This window comes from Eleutherodactylus coqui, chromosome 2 (assembly GCF_035609145.1).
Source record: "Eleutherodactylus coqui strain aEleCoq1 chromosome 2, aEleCoq1.hap1, whole genome shotgun sequence".
Lineage (NCBI taxonomy): Eukaryota > Metazoa > Chordata > Amphibia > Anura > Eleutherodactylidae > Eleutherodactylus > Eleutherodactylus coqui.
The window spans coordinates 200,148,979-200,170,283 of NC_089838.1; the positions used below are offsets into that span (position 1 = coordinate 200,148,979).

The 21,305-nt window shown below is 42.1% G+C and overlaps 1 protein-coding gene across 1 annotated transcript in view; it reads right to left on the bottom strand.

Moving 5' to 3' along the window:
- Positions 1 to 21,305, bottom strand: part of SND1 (staphylococcal nuclease and tudor domain containing 1) — a 572,988-nt gene that overhangs the window by 295,632 nt on the left and 256,051 nt on the right. The window contains exon 14 of the mRNA XM_066592191.1: positions 20,903 to 20,975. Coding sequence (XP_066448288.1) covers positions 20,903 to 20,975 — 73 coding nt within the window. The remainder of the gene's footprint in view (positions 1 to 20,902; positions 20,976 to 21,305) is intronic.

Genomic DNA, 21,305 nt, shown 5'->3' on the forward strand with positions numbered 1-21,305 from the left:
GTGCTTGGTCCTTAATGGGTTAAGTATCCTTTTAGATAGCGCAATTTGCTCCAGAATACCAAGGTTGATCAATGACATCAGCACTCTTCTACCAGGCCTTAACATGGGTCGATTCAGACTCTAGTAGGGTATGAAAGATTGTTCATACAAGTTTTTGTCCCCAAAGAGATATCATTGGTGGGCTGGACATCTTTTTTTTTTATTTTTATTTTTTAATACATATGACCAGCGAGCATTCTTATGCTCACAAATAAGATAGATTTAGGCGACAAATAAGTGTTTGCACCATTGTTGGCTAATCATTTGTACTTTTACACTACTAAGTGATTGGGCAAAGAAATGTTCATACAAACATTCTTTCCTGTAAATCTAGTTATGTAAAAGGCCCAAACAAAAGGGACTGTTTAACAGGCACTGCAAAGTGAATTCAAAAGCGAAAACTTTATTCTTAAATGCAAAACTTGTAAGAAATCAACAGCTTCACAAACCCCACCCAATTTGTAGCCTTTCAGTATCTGTTCCAGGTATCCTGCCCCCTTCTGTTAAGCATGCCCTTTAGATTTCGGAGCTTTTTAGTCTATAAGAAAGCAATGAGAACTATAGAAGGGTTCTTGGAATTGTTTCAGTCATTGCTGCTCTCCACCCACAATTCCTCTATAGATTCGACAGTTAGATTATAGAGGAACAGTGCGCAACCTTCATGCCATCACCAGGTTATTATATTTCATTTTCCATCAATCTAAAAACATGCAGTGTAGTTGATTTCCCGCTTAGCTACTCCCTTTGAAAGTCTGACAGTGTTTCCTCGTATAGTGAATATTGCTAAAACTGTGCTTCGAATGCTTGCTCTCCTCCAGGATAAGATCCTTTCACTGGTGGTTATATTCCAGTTCTCAGACCCTGGAAAGTAGTGGTTATTTAAAATTGTTTTGCTCTATAAACAGCATCTACATAGAAAAAAATTATAGTGGTGCCTAATATGGAAAGTCAAAAGTCACATTACCCCCTTGCTGCCATTGTGCTACGATTTCTTAGATAAATGAACTGCTGCCTTGCTCCTACAGTCCGTGCCATTGGAAGAGAGGGTTAACGTTGCTCCTTACTGCTCTCTTGCCTTCTATTTCCAGATTAGCACTGCAGCTTGTGCATATTAATTCGGCAGAAGTGCTGATCTGTCTATCACTGTATTCCCAGCCCAGTAACTTGGCTAGTAATCAGTGTGCCAAGGCTTCCCACAGTACTTTGATAGATGTCACAAGAGTTTATCATTTCCATAGCCATCCAGCTAATAGAAATTCTTTAAAGGGATATTCCAGTCATGTGATGTTTTTTTTCAGTCATCCACTGGTATCCCAAGAGTGGAGGATCCATGCCCCCCCAGTTCAAGTTACAGTTTCCCATTTCTGTAGTGTAGAGAGGAATGGAGCTGCTAGTCATATGTGCAGCAGCAGCTCCATTGATTTCAATGTCGTAGGCAGCTAGCTATCTATGTGCACCACTGAGAGGAGTGGAACCACTGCTACACATGTGTGACTAGCTGCCCCATTCTCCTCTACACTACAGAAATGAGAAACTAACTTGAACTGTGAAATGGGGGGGTCATGGATCCGCCATTCTTGGGATTGGGAGTCCCAGCAGTCAAATGTGAGTTAAATAGCAAGTGTGCCTGTAGCCTATGTTTACATTCTGGGGTATTTGCATAACTTTCAGAATCATTGCTTTGCCTCTTTTTGATGTGGTTTAAAATCTCTTGATCTTTATTTTCTTAAATGGCGGCCCTATATGCAGTCGTGATCTGCACCGCTAATTACCCAGCAGCACCTGGATTTTTCAATTGTCAAGCCCAGATGCCATCTGGCAATTAGCAGTCATCAGCATGTGGGGACAACAGATTGGGCACCCTAAATGAAGACAATTTGGGCCACTGTTTCTAGCACACAATGTTTAGTAATTAGCGCATTGGCATTCTATCCTAGACTATCTTTTAAAAAATTTTTGCCGGGCCTCATCAAGTCACAGGTTTTAACACTCAGTTACTGAAAACCTTAATTTTAACGTATCCAGTTCCTAGGTCAGAAACCCATTTTAATGACTGCTTCTTAAAAGGAATCTGTCACCATCATTTTATTAGTGGTCGCCAGACACAGGACTAATCATCAATAGTCATGAGCTGCAGTTAGCCACACCCACCCTGCCCTCAGGCCACTGAATGGCAGTTGTCTCTCCATGCTCACCAATAAGCAGACAGCTGTTAATCAGTGATTGCAGAATGGGCTGGGTGAGGACTACTTCCTGTAGTCTGGCTGCAAGTTTCTCCCAAACTACTGCACAGATACACACAGCAGACATATCACTGAAATCAGTGCAAGTCACTAACCTGTGCTGCTCTCAAAGAAGGCTGTGAAACGATGGTGACAGATTCCTTTTAATGGGCCTAATGTGCTCTCATGTTTATCCTATGAAATTCAGTTCTATTCCTGTCAAATGCCATCTATTTTGGCTGCACAGCAGAAGCTTAAAAGTCTGAACATCTCATTTTTTCCTTGTCTCCTGCCTGCAGACTCATGTATACCATGTAATGCTCTCAGTTTTAGCACAAGTGATAAATGTAGGATCCTGCAGATACAAAGTCTAAGCAGCCAATAAAATGTTGTAGGGAGCAGTGTTAAAATATTGCTGTAGAGAAGGCAAAGGGAAATCAATGCCTCCTGTTGAGAGGGAGAATCTGGCATGTGTTTATTAGGCAATGTGCGTTTGTATTACTTAACAACATTTTGTATCTTCAGGCTGTAGAGCGATAAGAGCCAGCGTTTTTCATGCTAGAAAGAAGGCAAGAGAACTTCTATTAGACATGACTGTGATGTTAGTTGCAGGCAGGCTCCGTTCAGCTGCATTCTACGCAACGCTGACTAGAAATATCTGGATGTGATGCTAGTGAAACCTGCATTTTGTCTTAAAGAGAAACGGTCATTGGTTTTTACTACCTAAAGTACAGACTTTTCTAAATATATCCTTAGTTTTAAAATGCCACGCACAGTATATAAATAAGGGCTGAAGTGTCCTGCTGGGTGTATATCTTGCTTGGAGGTTTTCAAAATCATTCTTTTTTTTTTTTTGACTGGCATGGATGACGCCTCCTTGGTAGTCTACAGTCTTCTCCAATTTGACTGTTTGCCCACAACAGGGAGAACATCGGTACGGTGCAGAGGCCTCAAGTCCCTTCTGTGAATGCACCACCCATCAAAGTTATGTGCACAATGCAATTTTGTTTTTTTATTTTTACATTTGTCCTGCCTATCCAGTCAGATACCATATTAGATTTGTATTAGTTTAATGACAAATAAGCCATATCGGTTGCACTGCTGCTATAAAGAAGACATCATAAATTACATTGCTATTCCGTTTGCAAAGTTTCAGTTTCCATAGAAATGTCTGAAATTTTCCTATAATTTAAGTGTATAACTACAGATGTCTTAATGAAGTTAAGAGAACCTTACTCCTGTTAAAGCATATATAACTTCAGAATAAGCCGCCATGTGTACACGAGGTATAACCCGTTTTTGGCCATTACATGACTTGTATCCTGTATTTTTCTCCAATTTCTCTCTCTTCACGGTATACAACTGATTCTCAATCCTCTCAGGACTGGTCGGAGGAGCCTGGTCACTGTGCTGTGTTCCATAGCCTGTGCAGAGAACTACAGATTCTACTCTTAAACTGTTAGCAACACACACAGGAAAAATCATCATGTAGGACTGTATAGAGTATTTTTATTCTGCACTTAACTGTGACATACTGTATGTGTCAATATTTGCAGCAAGTCAGATCAAGCATGTCCTTTATTTTTGGGTTTAAGCATACCTTGCCCTTATGTGTGCTTGCTTTTCTTTTTGACCAGATGTTTGTTCGTCAAACCAGTTCAGCAGCAGGGGAACTTCAAACACTGTCTGTGAATTATGCAGAAGGAACTCCTTGTGTCTGATCAGAAAGGCTTTAAAGTGCAAGCTGCATAGTGCAGGAGGCTTTTGAAGCCCATTTTTCAGAACAAAATTAAATCATACCTTCCCTATACCCAATACTCTGACCACATGCATACTCTTAACAGCTTCAAAAAAGTAACCTTTATTTTCAGCTGCGGCACTTGCGATATGAAATACCACTGCTTTAGCCACTTTTTAAGAGTGCAATTTTGATATGCAGTCAAGGCTGTTTTATAATCTGCATAAACAAAGATACAAAGCACTTATATACTTTAGTACTGCACAATTAAACTTTCCTGTAGTATAGTTCATATTAATTCTACAGCTCTTTTCACTTAAAGGGAGAAATCTATTCAATATTATTTTACTTGTACCAGTGTTTCTGATGGCGCAATGCGCTACTTACTAATAGAATATATTGAGAGGGATTGGAGTGGGTCAAAATATTTCCATGCTAATAGTAAGCCATTAAACTTGATGTGCTTGGTGAGGTGAGAGGTTAGCTCGCTCTTCTCTCATATGAGATGCTTGTTTTTCATGAACTTCATCTGCTCGCTGAGGAGACATATTCACTTGTTGCTTTCGTATATGAGCTGCACGTGATTTACGAACTTCAACTGCTTGCTGAGACCTGTTCACTTGTTGCTTCGCATATGAGCTGCATGTGATTTATGAACTTCAACTGCTCGCTGAAGAGACATGTTCACTTGTTGCTTTCATTTATGAGCTGCACGAGATTTATGAAATTCAACTGCTCGCTGAGGAGACCTGTTCAATTGTTGCTTTCGTATATGAGCTGCATGTGATTTACAAACTTTAACTGCTCTCTGAGACCTGTTCACTTGTTGGTTCGCATATGAGCTGCATGTGATTTATGAACTTCAACTGCTCGCTGAGGAGACATGTTCACTTGTTGCTTTCGCATATGAGCTGCATGTGATTTATGAACTTCAACTGCTTGCTGATGAGACATATTCACTTATTGCTTTCATGTATGAGCTGCACATGATTTACAAAATTCAACTGCTTTCTGAAGAGACATGTTCACTTGTTGCTTTCATGTATGAGCTGCACGAGATTTATGAAATTCAACTGCTCGCTGAGAAGGCCTGTTCAATTGTTGCTTTCGTATATGAGCTGCATGTGATTTACGAATTTCAACTGCTCGCTGAGACCTGTTCACTTGTTGCTTCGCATATGAGCTGCATGTGATTTATGAACTTCAACTGCTCACTGAGGAGACCTGTTCACTTGCTGCTTTCGCATATGAGCTGCATGTGATTTATGAACTTCAACTGCTCACTGATGAGACATTTCACTTGTTGCTTTCATATATGAGCTGCACGAGATTTACGAAATTCAACTGCTCTCTGAGGAGACCTGTTCAAGTGTTGCTTTCGCATATGAGCTGCATGTGATTTACGAACTTCAACTGCTCGCTGAGACCTGTTCACTTGTTGCTTCGCATATGAGCTGCATGTGATTTATGAACTTCAACTGCTTGCTGAGGAGGCCTGTTCACTTGTTGCTTTCGCATATGAGCTGCATGTGATTTATGAACTTCAACTGCTCGCTGATGAGACATTTCACTTGTTGCTTTCATATATGAGCTGCACGAGATTTACGAAATTCAACTGCTCTCTGAGGAGACCTGTTCAATTGTTGCTTTCGCATAGGAGTTGCATGTGATTTATGAACTTCAACTGGTCGCTGAGAAGACATGTAGGCTCTGTGTCTTCGAATGTAAGCTGTATGTGATTTGCGAACTCCAGCTGCTTGCTGAGGAGACATGCTCCCTGGATGCTTTCGCATATTAGCTGCAAAAGATTTTCCAAACTTCAGCTGCTCGCTGAGGTCAATTTGTTGCTTGTCGCTATATCATGTAAGCTGCATTAGCTTTACGGCGGTGTTGAACCCTCTGTAGTGAGATGTTTGCACGGCAGCGACTGTTTGTTTCAACACTGGACAGCGGTTTACGATTAAATGTTGGCAGCATTAGCACTTGAGATGACATGATATCACGTTCAGTAGACTGTGAAGATAGTGGTCAAGGACTATGCTTTAATGTTGTTGGTCAATATGCACTGCGAGCTATGCACGTGTAACATTTGTGAGGTGTCATTTATTGGAGTTTCCACACAGGTGTCCAACGGTCTCACAACCAGCTACAAACTGCCAAACTGAGTACTGCTGTATCCATAGCAACTAAGGCCGGGGGGAGGGGTGGGATTGTGGGGGATGTAGTACACCCATAATCCCTCACTCAGTGCACAGTCATGCGATAAGGAGCGGAGCTCAGAGCCACGGTGACATCACTACAGGTCCTGTAAGGACAGGGCTGCTGTCCGTCTCTGCTGGTTTAGGACCTGTGATGACATCTCTGTCGTGCATCTAGGGTGTTTGATACATAATAAATAGCACTTCTACACGCACGTCCCACACACACACAGCTTGCATTGTGGCTCTTGGACTATAAGTGAATGGAAGGAAAGTGTTGTGGAGAGTTGAATCACAGTACGCCATCTTGCGATCGGATGACTGCACTTGGGTGTGGCGGTTGTCTGGAGAGTGATTTCTAAGCGACTGCATCATTCAACAGTGAAGTTTGGAGAAGGTTCTGTTATGGTGCGGGGGTGATGTTGTTGGGAAGTCCTAGGACCTTGGTTATAGTGAAGTCCACCCTCAATGGAAATGGGTACTAAGACATTCTACAGAATGTGGCAGCTCAGTGTCTTTGCCAACATGACCAAGCACAGAATTGAGTCTTGCTTTCTGGGGAAGAAAGTCTGCAAACCTCATTGGCCAGCCAAAGTCCAGATCTCAATCTTAACAAGCTTCTTTGAACACCCTACATAACCATCATTCCCCGCATCATTATCTGAAGTTCCCTTCAAGGAAAAGGATGCAACTCCCTCCAAACATCAAAATTTAGTGGAAAGTATATCTAGGAGGGATTACTGCAGTCATTGAGGTCAAGGGTGGCCCAACACCGTATAAAAAAATATGAATGGAATCAAATTCCATCACCTTCCACGTGTGTCCTAATAGTTTTGTCAACACAATGTACATAAAAATGTGGTATATTCGTATTTGCGTCGACAAATACATTTACATCGAAAATACATCACGCCATTTAAATTGCATGGTGAACAACCTAAAAGAATAAAATGCAGGTTTTTTTCATAACTCAAACTGCAAAAAAAGAAAAAAATATTATATATATATATATATATAGTGAGTGACATCCATGATGTGACAACAGCTGAGGCATTGTCAAAGTCCCAGGTACAATAATGTAAAGAGTTTCTGCAGCGTAATAAGGACCTATTTACTGACCTTCCTGGTCACACCAGGGTCACTGAACATGAGATTCTCACACACCCCCCAAGTAAAAGTCTGCCAAAAACCGTACCGAATTCCGGAGGCTCGTACAGAGATAGTGTCAGTCGAAATAAAAAGAATGCTAGAACTGGGGGTAATCGAGGAGTCTAAGAGTGGATGGTCAAGCCCAATAGTGCTGGTGCCTAAACCCTCAGGGGAATGGCGGTTCTGTAATGATTACCGGAAGCTGAATGAGATATCAAAGTCAGATGCCTACCCCATGCCAAGGGTGGATGAACTAATTGAGAGGTTAGGCCCAGCCAGGTACATTACCACCCTAGATTTGACGAAAGGGTATTGGCAAATTCCCCTCACAAAGGAAGCTAAAGAGAAGACAGCTTTTTCAACTCCAGACGGCTGTTTCCAATATAAGAGAATGCCTTTTGGGTTGAAAAATGCCCCTGCAACGTTTCAGAGGGCGATGGATAGATTGTTAGGTCCCCACAAACGATATGCAGCAGCTTACCTGGATGACATCGTAATATTTAGCCGGGATTGGGAGAGCCACCTCAGTAAAGTTCAGGCGGTAATGGACTCTCTCAGAAGAGCAAGATTCTCGATAAACCCCAAAAAGTGTGCCTTAGGCATGGAGAAAGTTAAATACCTCGGCTTCATAGTCGAAAGGGGTTTGGTAAAACCTCAATGCAATAAAAGTAGAGGCCATACAGAACTGGCCCCAACCCCTGACAAAAAAAAACTAATGAGAGCCTTCCTGGGGATGGTGGGCTATTACCGGTGTTTCATCCCTGATTTTGCCTCTATGGCAGTTCCGTTAACAGAACTCACGAAAGGGAGAACATCTGTAATGGCACAATGGTCGCCAGAAGAAGAAAAGGCATTGTAGAGTTGAAACATCCATTATGTCAGCAGCCTGTTTTGGTGGCGCCTGACTTCAAGAAAACATTTATAGTCCATACAGATGGGTCTGATATGGGTCTGGGAGCCGTTATGTCACAGGAGGTTAACGGGGAAGAACATCCTGTCATGTTTTTAAGCTGGAAGCTTACCCCCTGCAAAAAAATTATGCAATAGTAGAGAAAGAGGCCTTGGCAATAAAATGGGCACTAGACGCTAGAGATATTACCTACTGGGTAGGAAATTTAAGTTGGTCTCAGATCATGCCCCCCTAAAATGGATGAGCAAGAGGAAAGGGAACAACGCCAGAGTAACAAGGTGGTTCCTGGCCTTACAGGAGTTTGACTTTGAAGTTGAACACAGGCCAGGAAAAGCCAATGGTAATGCGGATGCCCTGTCAAGGCCTCATTGTTTGGTGGCTGGTGCCCAGCCCCCTGGCTTGGGGCAGAGGGGGGGGGGGGGTATGTAGTAGAGTGAGAGGTGTGGGATGGAAGGTACATATCACGGAGACTACTAGCATCCGTGATGTAAACTCGGTCCGTTCCTCACTCCAGTACTGAGTTCCACCTGGCCCAGACAGGTGAGGTGTAATAAATGGGTGCAGGTTGCAGTGTGAAGGAGGAGTTCAGAGCTGCCTGGTGTGAGAGATACAAGCTGCAAGTGAGCGGAACTGCAGATTCCCCAACACACTGCAACAAAAGTTTGCTGGGCCTTTGCCACGCTAATTTAAAAAAGGACTGTGGTGTTTTGCTTTGCTGGACTGTTGGCGTGAAAAAGGACATTTTCTTCCTGTTTTCTGGAGATTACCAGTGCATTTATGTTACGTTCAGCCAGTGAATAAAAAGAAACACGGACAGTATTTTGGTTGTGGCCTGAAGTGTGTGTTCCTGCGTTGCTACAATATATAAACACACACGTACAATTGTTATATGCATCTTCCATTAGTGCATAAAAATAAAACTTGTCCCACAAGAAACAAGCCCTCATACAGATATCTTGCTTATCAAATTAAAAAAGTAAAAAAAAGAGCTATAGTTCTTGAAATCCAAAAAAGAACAAAAAAACTGCTCATTCATTAATACCAAAGATAGGCTGATTAACAAAAGGAAATGTAAGGTTAAAGGAGATGTCCCGAGGCAGCAAGTGGGGTTATACACTTCTGTATGGCCATAATAATGCACTTTGTAATATACATTGTGCATTAATTATGAGCCATACAGAAGTTATAAAAAGTTTTTTACTTACCTGCTCCGTTGCTAGCGTCCTGGTCTCCATGGTGCCGACTAATTTTTGGCCTCCGATGGCCAAATTAGCCGCGCTTGCGCAGTCCGGGTCTTCTGCTGTTCTCTATGGGGCTCCGTGTAGCTCCGTGTAGCTCCGCCCCGTCACGTGCCGATTCCAGCCAATCAGGAGGCTGGAATCGGCAGTGGACCGCACAGAAGAGCTGCGGTCCACGAAGATAGAGGATCCCGGCGGCCATCTTCAGCGGTAAGTATTGAAGTCACCGGACCGCCGGGATTCAGGTAAGCGCTGTGCGGGTGGTTTTTTTAACCCCTGCATCGGGGTTGTCTCGCGCCGAACGGGGGGGGGGTTTAAAAAAAAAAAAACCCGTTTCGGCGCGGGACATCTCCTTTAACGCCTTAAGGGCATGGCCTAGTTTGAGACCTAAGGGTGCAGCATTTTATTAAATTTCCACATTCCGAAAGCTGTATTTCCCCCCCCCTTTTTATTGATGTAGCAATGTGAGCATCATTAAGGAGGCAAAATTTTGTCTTGGCAAGGAACCCAGAATTTGTTTGGGCTGTCGTGGTTTATCTGAACACTATGTAAAACTTTATCTGGATGCTTTGCAGCACTGTATCTGGCTGCTCTATAAATAATTTTTTTTGGCAGAAAATCCATCTGCATCAACCTTGTCAGTCTTCCGAGCCCCTACTGTGTTATGCCAAATATCACATTGTATTAAAATACAGAAAAGATAAGAAATTCGAACATGCTTCAAGCAACCCTCCGGTTCTTGACAAACCAAGATGGCCGCACCATTCTCCGACTACTTAATTCTAACTGTGCTTTAGTAGTCTAAGATTACACACGGTTGATTGACAAGCGCAGCTCATGTGAGCGAAACATTACCAAATAAGGGTCTGTTTTCCATCAAACGATATATCATTTGAACGAGCAAACGATGTCAGAGTTCTCTTGTGCAGCCAGTTTATACAGAGTGTTACATTGTTGACTCGTTCAAATGAAAAATTGCTCAGTCATTCCCATTCACTGTATAAGTGCAATAGAACAACTGATCGATCGGTATTTAAACTGTACGGTTAGTTGACAAGTCAAAAATTATTTTTATGCCTGAATGAACAAAAACTGAAAGGTTCATCATTCGGCGTTCGATCATTGCTTGAACAATTATTGTTCATTTTCACTTGTTTGAGCGATAATCGTTCTGTGTAAAAGGGCCTTAAGGCCGGCTGTACATGAACGGATTTGCATTGCTGAATTGTCAGGTCTATCTGTAGTAGAGATAAAGAAGAGGAAAAGACAGGTGCACACAGACGCTAGCCGGGCACAACGTCGGATTCCGACCCGTTTGTGTGCATCAGTTAGTTAGATAAGTGGTGGGGCCATGTTGGCTTGCCCAGAAAAGGAGAGTCACTTTATGGCTGGCTGTACACACTTGGGCAGATTTACTTGGACTGGCGTTTTATATGCCGTTCTAAATAAAGATGACACTGGTGGGAAGTGCATCAAAGATATTGAGGCAGAACCCTCCAGATACATTTAGTAAATTTTCTGGCCACCCATGAGACAAATCAGAAATTTACGCCAGTTAAGAGGGGTCATAGATTTCAGCTACAATTTATACTAGCTTCTTGAGTAAATTATAGTAAATGTGACAGGCTGTGAGAGACTACGCCCTCAATGTTAAGCACCACCCACTTAATATAAAACAAATCAGGCAGCCAATCAGTGTATAATACAAAAAAGTTGCATATTTTGGCACACAAGATGCCATGCACCAACATGTATGACTTTTTGCACAAGAAAACTGGTGGTGGGGGGACAACGACAAAGAGAGTTTAGTGAATCTGCCCCACAATAGTTTCAACAGCTTTTTTTCACCAAAAATGGTTGCCTCCAGATGGCACTGTAAGATCTCTAGTGAAATATAAAAGTTTATAGCATTTTAGGCATGCAATTTTTATTTAGCATTTATTATTTGGTCATTTTTCCGTAGACTTCTCTACAAGCCCTGAAAGAAAAATCTGCAGTAAAAAAATTATTTTTTATGTTAGAAAATAAATAAATTAAAAAAACACCAACAAACATTCTAACCAATGCCATGAACAACATTTGAAAGCATGTCTTTGGAATAGTGCCATCCTGGTCAGTTTATTTCGTACCAGGATTTGGTCGTCTTTCATTAAATTCATGCTGGTTTACGGACCCTTTTTACTTTACTAGCCCAAAGGATAAAAAGAAGTTAGAAGGTAAGAAAAACCTAAACGTTGGTTCCTATGGCAAAAAAAACCCATTTAGATTATTAGAAGATTTTATCACATTTTCATTTACCACATACATTACATTTCATATGTAAGCTGTCAAGAAAGCTGATCAACACAAATAATACCCATCATCTACTGACAAATGGCAAACAGCAACCACGTTAGCAAAGCAGAAAGGTCAGCAGTGTTTATGCGCAATAAGAAACCGACCTTTTATAGACTGCTCACTATTATTCCCCATTCATTTAAGTCAACACATCATCAATACCACCCACAGATTTGGAATATGTAACAAGTCTGGTTGACTGAGGCTCTTACAAAGACTTAATGCACAATCAATGGGGCACAATAGAAACGCAGTAGCTGGTGGACAGATGTACTGAATCGGGGGTATTTCTTTAATTAGATAAACAAACAGAAGTCACTCAATTATACACTTGATTAATTACTAGGCCACAGCCTCAGTTAGCTCAGGGCTTCACAGTGACATAATGTATTACAAACATCCTGATTGTAGAACTTACATAAAGGCAAAATACTCGTTAGTTGCAGTAAAAATCAATATTTTTTTTGCCATCAAGGATGCATGAGATCACATGTACACGTAATGCCATATTTCCCAACACGCAATATAACACTGAATGCTATGTAGAACACTGTGTCCCCAACTCCAGTCCTCAGGGACCCCCAACAGGTCATGTTTTCAGGATATCCTATAGTAAGATCACCTGTGGTAATGTCTGAGGCACCGACAATAATTACATCACCTGTGCAACACTGAGGAAATCCTGAAAACATGACCTGTTGGGCTGCCTGAGGACTGGAGTTGGGGAACATTGATGTAGAATGAATACCTACTTGTGCAATGATCAGCTGTGATATAGGAATGGTATTTACAATCTAAACTCCCAATCTCAATCACCTGACAATTTGGCCATGGGCCCATAGCAAAAGTATACATCGTGCACAAGATCACATCATGCGCAATGTTTTACCATGGAGACTCAGCCTTTCGTGAGTAAAGCCTGCCCTGGACATTATTCTGTGTATTATTTACAGATCTAGCTTATTTTAGTGGCATTTGAGGTTTATCTTCAACGCATGATCACCACGGGCATCAGTGTCAACATTTAGCTGGAACTGCCAATGGTCCGCGGATAAAAATAAACAGCTGTATTTATATAGCACCAGCATATTTCATGGCATTTTATAGATCAGAGGGTATATGTAGAGGCAAAAACCAAACACTACATATGGTAGCAAACTAATTAAATCTCATGTGTATGGATAGCTTTAATAACTGGAGGAATGTCACACAGACACAAGCTAACTCCTTGCAGAATGGGTTTCTTGGTCGGGCTCACAGGAATGTATTTGTATTGCGTATTATGCGTGCAATGTACGCACCCATAATACGCTGTAAATGGCGTCAATGAAAGTACATTGGTTGTCACTGTTCCACTCACAATTGCGTATATTTGTTGCATATGTTATGCGCATAAAAAAAAGAATGGATGTAAATTAAAGGAGTTATCCCATCAAATGACGTTATCCTCTAACCAGAGGATAGAAGGAGAACTAGCTTATTGGTAGGGGTCTCACCCCTGGGGTCCAAAGGTCTCTACATAAATGGGGTAGTGCTCAAACATACACAACAGTGCTGTGTTCATTTCACCAAGACTACAAGAGATTAACCATCTCCAGCAATTCCATTGAAATGAAGGGAGTGGCGGTGTGCTTGCTGGACTGTGAGGACCTTCAGGATTGGTGAGGCTCCCAGCAGGTGAGACCACTGCCATCACCAATCAGCCATTTATCCCTCTATTCTGTGGATAAATGACTTCATTTGATGAGACAACCCCTTTAATTAAAGAAGAATGCAATGTAAGTTCAGTCTTCTCATCAGCTTTGTATTTCTTAACTTGTGCATGAACAGATCAGTGTCACCTAAACATCAACATAAATTGCCCAAGATTCGTAAAGCTGCTCGGCATCACTATATTTATGTTGAACATAGAGAGAGTTGGCTGACGATTTAAGATTCCTTAACGGAGAACACTAAAGACTTGTAGGGAGTTACAGAAAAGGTACAAACAAGCATTCTGCCGGCTTGTTCGAACAATGACAAAGGATCTTCAGAAGCACTGATTTGTGTTTATACACAACGTTCGGCTTTGATACTTGGATAGTTCTTTAAAAGCTGGAAAAACAAGAGGACGACAAAAAAAGCATACCTCTTTATTATTAGGGTATTGCAGTGACTCAACACCATGGTTATCAAGGGGAGAACAAGGATATGTATCTCTTCTATTTTTTTATCTACCAGTCCGCTGCAATGTTGGCAGAGCGATATGTTCTCAGCGCTGTATGCACGGACAACTGGACTGCTGATCGGCGGAGGTCCCAAGCGGTGGACCCAAGCCGCTCAACTATTAAGGACCTATTCAGAGGATAGGTCATCAATAGTAAAAAGTAACAAGAGTCCCAGACAACCCATTTAACTTATGGCGTGTGAACATAGCCTTATGCTCAAGCTTACCAATATAGACTATTCGCTCCAGTGGTTTAGTCTGCAGTGAATGGGAATAATCAACTTAGCAGCAGGAGGAGTGAAGGATGGAGGAGATATCACATTGTAGAGTGGTGAAAGTATAGGAAGCAGCCGCCTACTTCAGTGTAGGAGGGAACAATCTCACAGAGCAGGAGGAGATGAGTGTATAGTATGTGTTTGCTGTGAGGAGACGGATCTCATAATGGGAAAGGGAAATATTTGCAGTATGTGCCGGTTTAATAATATCTACCGGGTACTGGAATTAGAAATATAAAAAAGGGAAATTACACCGTTAAACAGTGTAATTATTAAAGGGTGTATTAAGTTTTTTGTTTGTTTGTTTGTTTTTTTAAAAACAGGTCAAAATAGTCAGGTTACAGAAAATGTGTTAACCCAACGAGTGTTCAAAAGGATTGAAACTTCACTAGTAAGCTTCTATAGTCATGGCATTTTCACATTTTGTGTCCACCCCATGGCAGTATACATGGAAATTGACATGGGGTTTCTAACGGAGCACAGATAAAAGCAGTTTGACTGTAAATGGCGAGGCAATATTTCAGGTATTAGCTGTAATACCATGCAGCCATTTACAATCAAACTTCCGTCACTTCTGCTCAATTAGAAGACTGCGCTGACTTATGCGTGGTGCGGTTTTCAGCCATGCGGTGGACGCAAAAAGTGAATGCAGCCTCAAAAAAAAAAAGTTAGTGCCCAGGTGCGTAGTGTCACCCTTTCTTCACATGCTCCAGAAAGAACACTACATACATAATGGAAAAGTTGCCACGAACCTAGGAAACAGGAGGAAGCTGGAGGAGCAATCAGATGTGCAAAGACACAAACTGAGATGAAAATAGAGAGAGTGCGCATGGAGAGGTACCTGACATAGAAGAGAAAATGATGTAATCAGAGCCTACCAAATAGGTGAGGAGAACCAGTGTAACCCTTATTCAGGGGAAACATAGCCGCATGAAGTACAGTATAAAGGAGATGCAACACTGAAAAGAAGATTACAGATATTAAGCCAAAGTGATCATCTGAGTCGTGAAGTTCTGGAGAGTAACCCTTTCAGGTCCAATGCTTTTGTACACAATTTAGGCAAGGCGTATGTAAGATAAAAATCCTGGTTTTGAGAAGTTGTAGCACACTATCAAAGAGATCTGTGCTACTGCTGATGATGTATTTTGCGCACGAGTATTTACTGCAGAGCAGTGCCAGGTCTGTACAGGTTTGTGGCCTCTGAATGTAAACAAGAATGTTCACATTCACTGACAGCAAACACATCTTGAAAATGAGGAAGACAAAAAAATATCAGATAGTTGTAGAACTTTGTTTCTTCACGTAAGGGTGATTTCACACCTGCGCCTAGGGTTCGGCTTTCCTGCTCCACTCAGGATTGAACCAAACAGCACCGAATGGACCCCATTGATTATAATGGGGTCTGTTCGGTTTCTGCTCAGGTGCCCAGCTTTTATAGATAGGGAAAAAAAGCACTGCATGCAGCACTTTGTCCTGGTATTTTGAGCCGGATTTACGGCGGAACTTCCAGCTGGAGATTCCAATGCAGATGTGAAAGTGGCCTACACATTGGAGTTAGCGTAAATCCTGCAATAAGACAAACTGTTGTAGATGTATTGGAGTCTTACTCCAAGAAAGAAAATGCGTTGCAGTCCAATTCTATAAACAATTGGAATATTCTATATAAAAGAGGACTACTCCAACCCAGCAGGCGGGTTTATCCTTAGCTAGGCACTTAAAGGGGTTGTCCCGCGCCGAAACGTTTTTTTTTTTTTGCATAGGCCCCCCGTTCAGCGCAGGACAAACCCAAGGGATGTGGTGAAATTAAAAAAATTTTTTTACTTACCCGAATCCCCTCTCTGCAGCTTCTTCTTTCTTTTCCTCCAAGATGGCCGCCGGGATCTTCACCCACGATGCACCGCGGGGTCTTCTCCCATGGTGCACCGTGGGCTCTGTGCGGTCCATTGCCGATTCCAGCCTCCTGATTGGCTGGAATCGGCACACGTGATGGGGCGGAGCTACGCAATGACGCATAGAAGGGGCGGAGCCAGAACGCTGCTCGTGCCCGGACCGACCAGAAGGGAGAAGACCCTTTTGCGCAAGCGCGTCTAATCGGGCGATTAGATGCTGAAATTAGACGGAGCCATGGAGATGGGGACGCCAGCAACGGAGTGGGTAAGTGAATAACTTCTGTATGGCTCATATTTAATGCACGATGTACATTACAAAGTGCATTAATATGGCCATACAGAAGTGTATACCCCACTTGCTTTCGCGGGACAACCCCTTTAATGAACAACAATCTTATTATTATGCTCCCAACCATTTATTCTTGCAAGGTTTGCTTCGTCACACAGGAGGTAACCATCCAACTGGATTTCAGGTGGAGATTTTAACGCTATACATAAAAATAGCATGTAATTCCATTTTTTTTTAAACTTCTCTTGCACCAATTTTGAATTCCATGACCTATAATTCTACAACAGTGCTAAAGGATTCTGCTGGACAGTTTAGAGCATTAGAGCCCAGCAGTTAAAGGGGTTCTGTGGGTTTCGAAAACGCATTCTAAAAGCCCCAATATAAAGTTCTGAGTTAATAGTGGGGGTTCTAGCATTCAGTAGTAACAGAGGGCAGAGCATAGAGGACCCATCATTACACAGACACTGTTAATTTTAATGTGCACAGTAAATATCTGCACACAAAAACATATACAATTTTCAATAAGGAACCTTGTAATACTTTAATATGGTGTGCAAGGGGAATAAAATGAGTTGTAAAGATGAAGACTGCAGCTGATCGTCATTGCGGGTCTTCTATTTTCTTCACTGCGGGTCTTCTACTTTCTTCACTGCGGATGTGTGCGGTAGGCGCACATACACAGTGGACTTTTTTATTAAACTTCTGTTCTCCCGCTGAATCCATGGCCCGTCCACAAGTGAATTGCGGACGGGCCGCGATTTGTTGTCCACACCAAAAGGTCCGCAGGACAAATCCGTGTGCTTTAATTCAGCTGCGGACACCCATGTTTGTTTATGCGTCTTGAACTGCGGATCGTCTGTGCGGGTGCAACACGTGGATTTCAAAATTCAATTCCGCTGTGGACATTGGGCCTTAGAGTTACAAAGTTGATCTTATGGCCAAATGTAATAAAACAGCTAATACTCCTATCTCCCATCAATCCCATCGGCAGCTCTGCTCTCCTATGATGTGCTGTTTATAAACTGCATGAGCATAGGGAATGTTTGGACATGGGAGAGACAAAGTTAATTTTCTTTTCCTAACTCTGACAACCCCATGAAAACCATTTTGACCATTTCAGTTATTAACTGAAGTGCTAAAAATTCTGTAACTATATCACTGGTTACATCAAGCTGTAACTTCACAGTGCTTTAACCCAGGCAGTAATTTCTAAGGCATGATCAATTGTAAGAGCTTCTAAAACATGTTACAACACTGTCAGCCTGTTACTGGATTCCCAAATCTAACTATGCAATTAACAGTGAGGGCAGCTGCATATCAGAGTCCCATCACACAGCAGGTTGATGGGAATGAAAAACAGTCTGGGAAATAACCATCACACAGGAATCACTAAATGATTAGTAAATTGGATATGATGGCATGCTGTGCCAGCGTGAGATGTATTGCACAAAGCGATTTTTGGGCACAGGAATAGGAAGGGAGAAAATATAAACTACAATGACAGCATAGGCTCACAATTTTTCAGAAAATCTTAGCGAAATGCTTACATCGCAAGCGCATTTAAATTCCATTTACATGAAACAGAAAAACAATAATTTGCAATGCTGCAAGATAAATTCCGAAAGTCTGCAGTCTATACACTGCCCTTTCTGGCAGTTCGCATTGTGACTGGTGAAATAGACCAATAAGATTAAATTGCGAAGAGGTACCGTACCAACGATGCAACACTGCCAAGAACCAGGCGAACCTTATAGCACCATAGTCGGGATATTTCGGAAATGTTCACTGATGGCGTCTAGCAGGTAAAAGGATTAAAGCAGTGGGGCACAGGCCTTCTATACATTATGGCCAAGAAATGCATCAGAATGTGAGTACAGTCAGCCAGCTACTCTCCCACACACCTGAAAAAGTACCCTGGGGCAATAAGGATTTATTCACACATAGCTTCAGTACCAGCAAATTAGAGGGGTTAAAAAACAAATCTCATGCACACATTGTGGGGAAAGAAGCATTTTACACTAAATTCGACTCAAGGTGCTTGTAGACGGAACAAGTTATTGTTAAAAAATCGTTCAAACGGTTTAAAGTGAGCGACAATCATTCGATCTAAACCCGCGTCAACGAATGAATGAGAACCGTTCTTGTTTTCGTTCGCCATTCATTTTACGTGGGTTCAAAAATAATTGTTGGCTCATTTACGAATCATTCAGTTTAAACAGCAATCATTCATTTACATGGTGAATGTGAAAGACTGAATGATACCATATGGCGCTCATTTGAACGAACCAGCAATGTGTCTGCCTGTCTAAACCGGCTGAACGAGGGCGAACCAGCTAGCGGTGACATCATAAGAAAACGAGAATCGTCTGGTCTAAAAGCAGCCTTAGGCCCAATGCACATAGCCAGATTTTCAATGTGGAATCCGGAGTGGGCATCTGCCTCCGGATTCCGCAGCAAATACCAGGCCATAGCGGGCTATGCAAAAGCAGGTTTCAATGCCCAAGAGCGGAAATCAATAACGATTTTCCACTCGCAGGCAAAAAAATCGCAGCACTCTCTATTTTAAGCTGAATTCTGCGCAGACGGCTTCCATGCGGACAGGCCACGGAATCAGTGTCATCACCTAGCGACAGCGTGGCGTCATCTGTACTGTGCTCGGCTGGCACACCTGCAATGCAGATCCGCAGGGGTCACCGGTCGGGCACCGGGTTGGATTCCGCTCCAGGATCCCGCATGTGGAGTCCGACGCAGCCGTGTGCATTCAGTCTTCTACATGGGGCAGTCTGAGCATCTGCTACTTTTTTACCATTTGCCATTACCACGGCAAAAAGGTTGTCGTTCTAATGCAAGTCAGAAAATCTTGGCATAAAAAGTAATAAAAATGTTAAATAAAATTTTACCCATAAACCTCCAATACATCCGCCATAGCTCCTTCAAAGGGTAGTCAGAAGGAAAAAATACATAAATTAAAATCTGCTCAACACTGTATAAACCCAATTCCTTGCAGCTCCTATTCCTACACTGCCAGGTCCTCCATTGCTCTCTTCTTTCGTCTCCAGAGATGACAAGGCTACGTGACCGCTGCAGCCAATTACCAGCTGATCCTGAGTTGCATTCAACCAGTAACGAGCTGGAGCAGCTGCAGGTCCCTGTGAAGGGACATCATCGATGGTTTGGGGTTCCGTATGAAAATTGATTTGTATTTACCTTGTATATTGCAAAACAAGGTCTGCCTAGGACAATGGCTCCTCCAGCACCCAAGCACCTTAGCCTGCATATCGGTGACAACATCTGCTAAAATGACATTGGTAACCCCAGCAACCTCCCACCGTATGGCGTCTCTAAGGGCATCAATAATTCACGGCTTATTACAGTATACATGGTCCTTCGGTAAACCCCACAAGGAGAAATCAGGTGGTCAGATCCGGTGATCTCAGTGATCACAGATTTTTCTAAATTAATCGGTCACCAGACTCTCTTTCAAATTAGCCAATAATCAATTACGCTTGTGACACACTGAGACAAAGGCCTGTTTGGCAATTGTGTCTTGACGTCATGGGTACAGACACCTTTGCCAAGAGGTGTGATTTTTCAATAGATATGGGGGAGATTTATGTAACGGTCTAGAAGAAAAACTATTGCTTATAGCAACCAATTACAGCTCAGCTTTCATTCTTCCCAGTGCCCTTCAAAAATCACTGCTGCTTTGTGATTAGTTATTATGGGCAATAAAGACCGTTTTTCTTTGGGACAATTTTCATAAATCTGCTACATAATCTTCACCCATGTCAATTTTCATAGTGAGTCATAAATTTTTTTTAATTTAATTTTTTAAAATTAAGGAATTTGCTTTCCTAGTGAGAGAATCCCGTTGCATTTAACAGCAAATGTTTACAATTTCCCAGCTTCCTGGTTCTGCACGTTTTGGCTAGGGTTACACAGCGACTTTGGCCACAACACATTACGCTGCCACCAAAGATCGCACCACGGCCATGCTACATTATATCATAATGCAAGCCAATGCAGTCGCATTGCAAATCATACAATGCCGACAGCTGACATTCACCAGAAATCCATCAGTTACCTTGGATTCACTTACATTAGGATGCCACGTAACGAGGGTCATAGTGTGAACCTTGGCTTTGCACTGTTGATTGCAGCCAAATTTGATGTGGAGCCCAAGCCTAAAAATTGAATGTGGCTCCCAATCACCAAAGTTTAATGTGGCTCTCCGTTCTATACACCTATTGAGTCTTCCAACTAACATCATAGTAAATGCAGTGCTTTAGCATGGAATAACCCCCAAACTAGACACTAGATTCAACATTGTTATCACCAATGGAACACTGTTATTCTTATCCTGACAATTTACTAAAGAAATAAATGAAGATTAGCACAACAATTAGCCTTACCCCAGAAATATCTGCCACCCTGTGTATGGGAACTTCCTTTTTGCTGTGCAGTCCCTTGGCATTCTTGATGGCTCTGTAAGGACGAAAACATATACAGATTAAGAATGATGAGCAACGTACTAAACAGTTGAATGATCTCATAATCACTTAATGCATAAAACAGACATTAAAATTAATAAGAGAACTAACTAGGAGTAAGACGAAGGCATGTGTACGCATTCGCTACTGTATCTTATTTATACTTATTAGTAGCCCACAAGCATTACAACTTGCAAACATCGGGGCTCATAAACAAATATGTTTAACACACAACCATACTGCTACATCAGACAAGAGCGCTGACATTAAACAGTAGTGTCAGATTTACCCACCACGTCAGATCTGCGGGACTACCAGCGCCGGA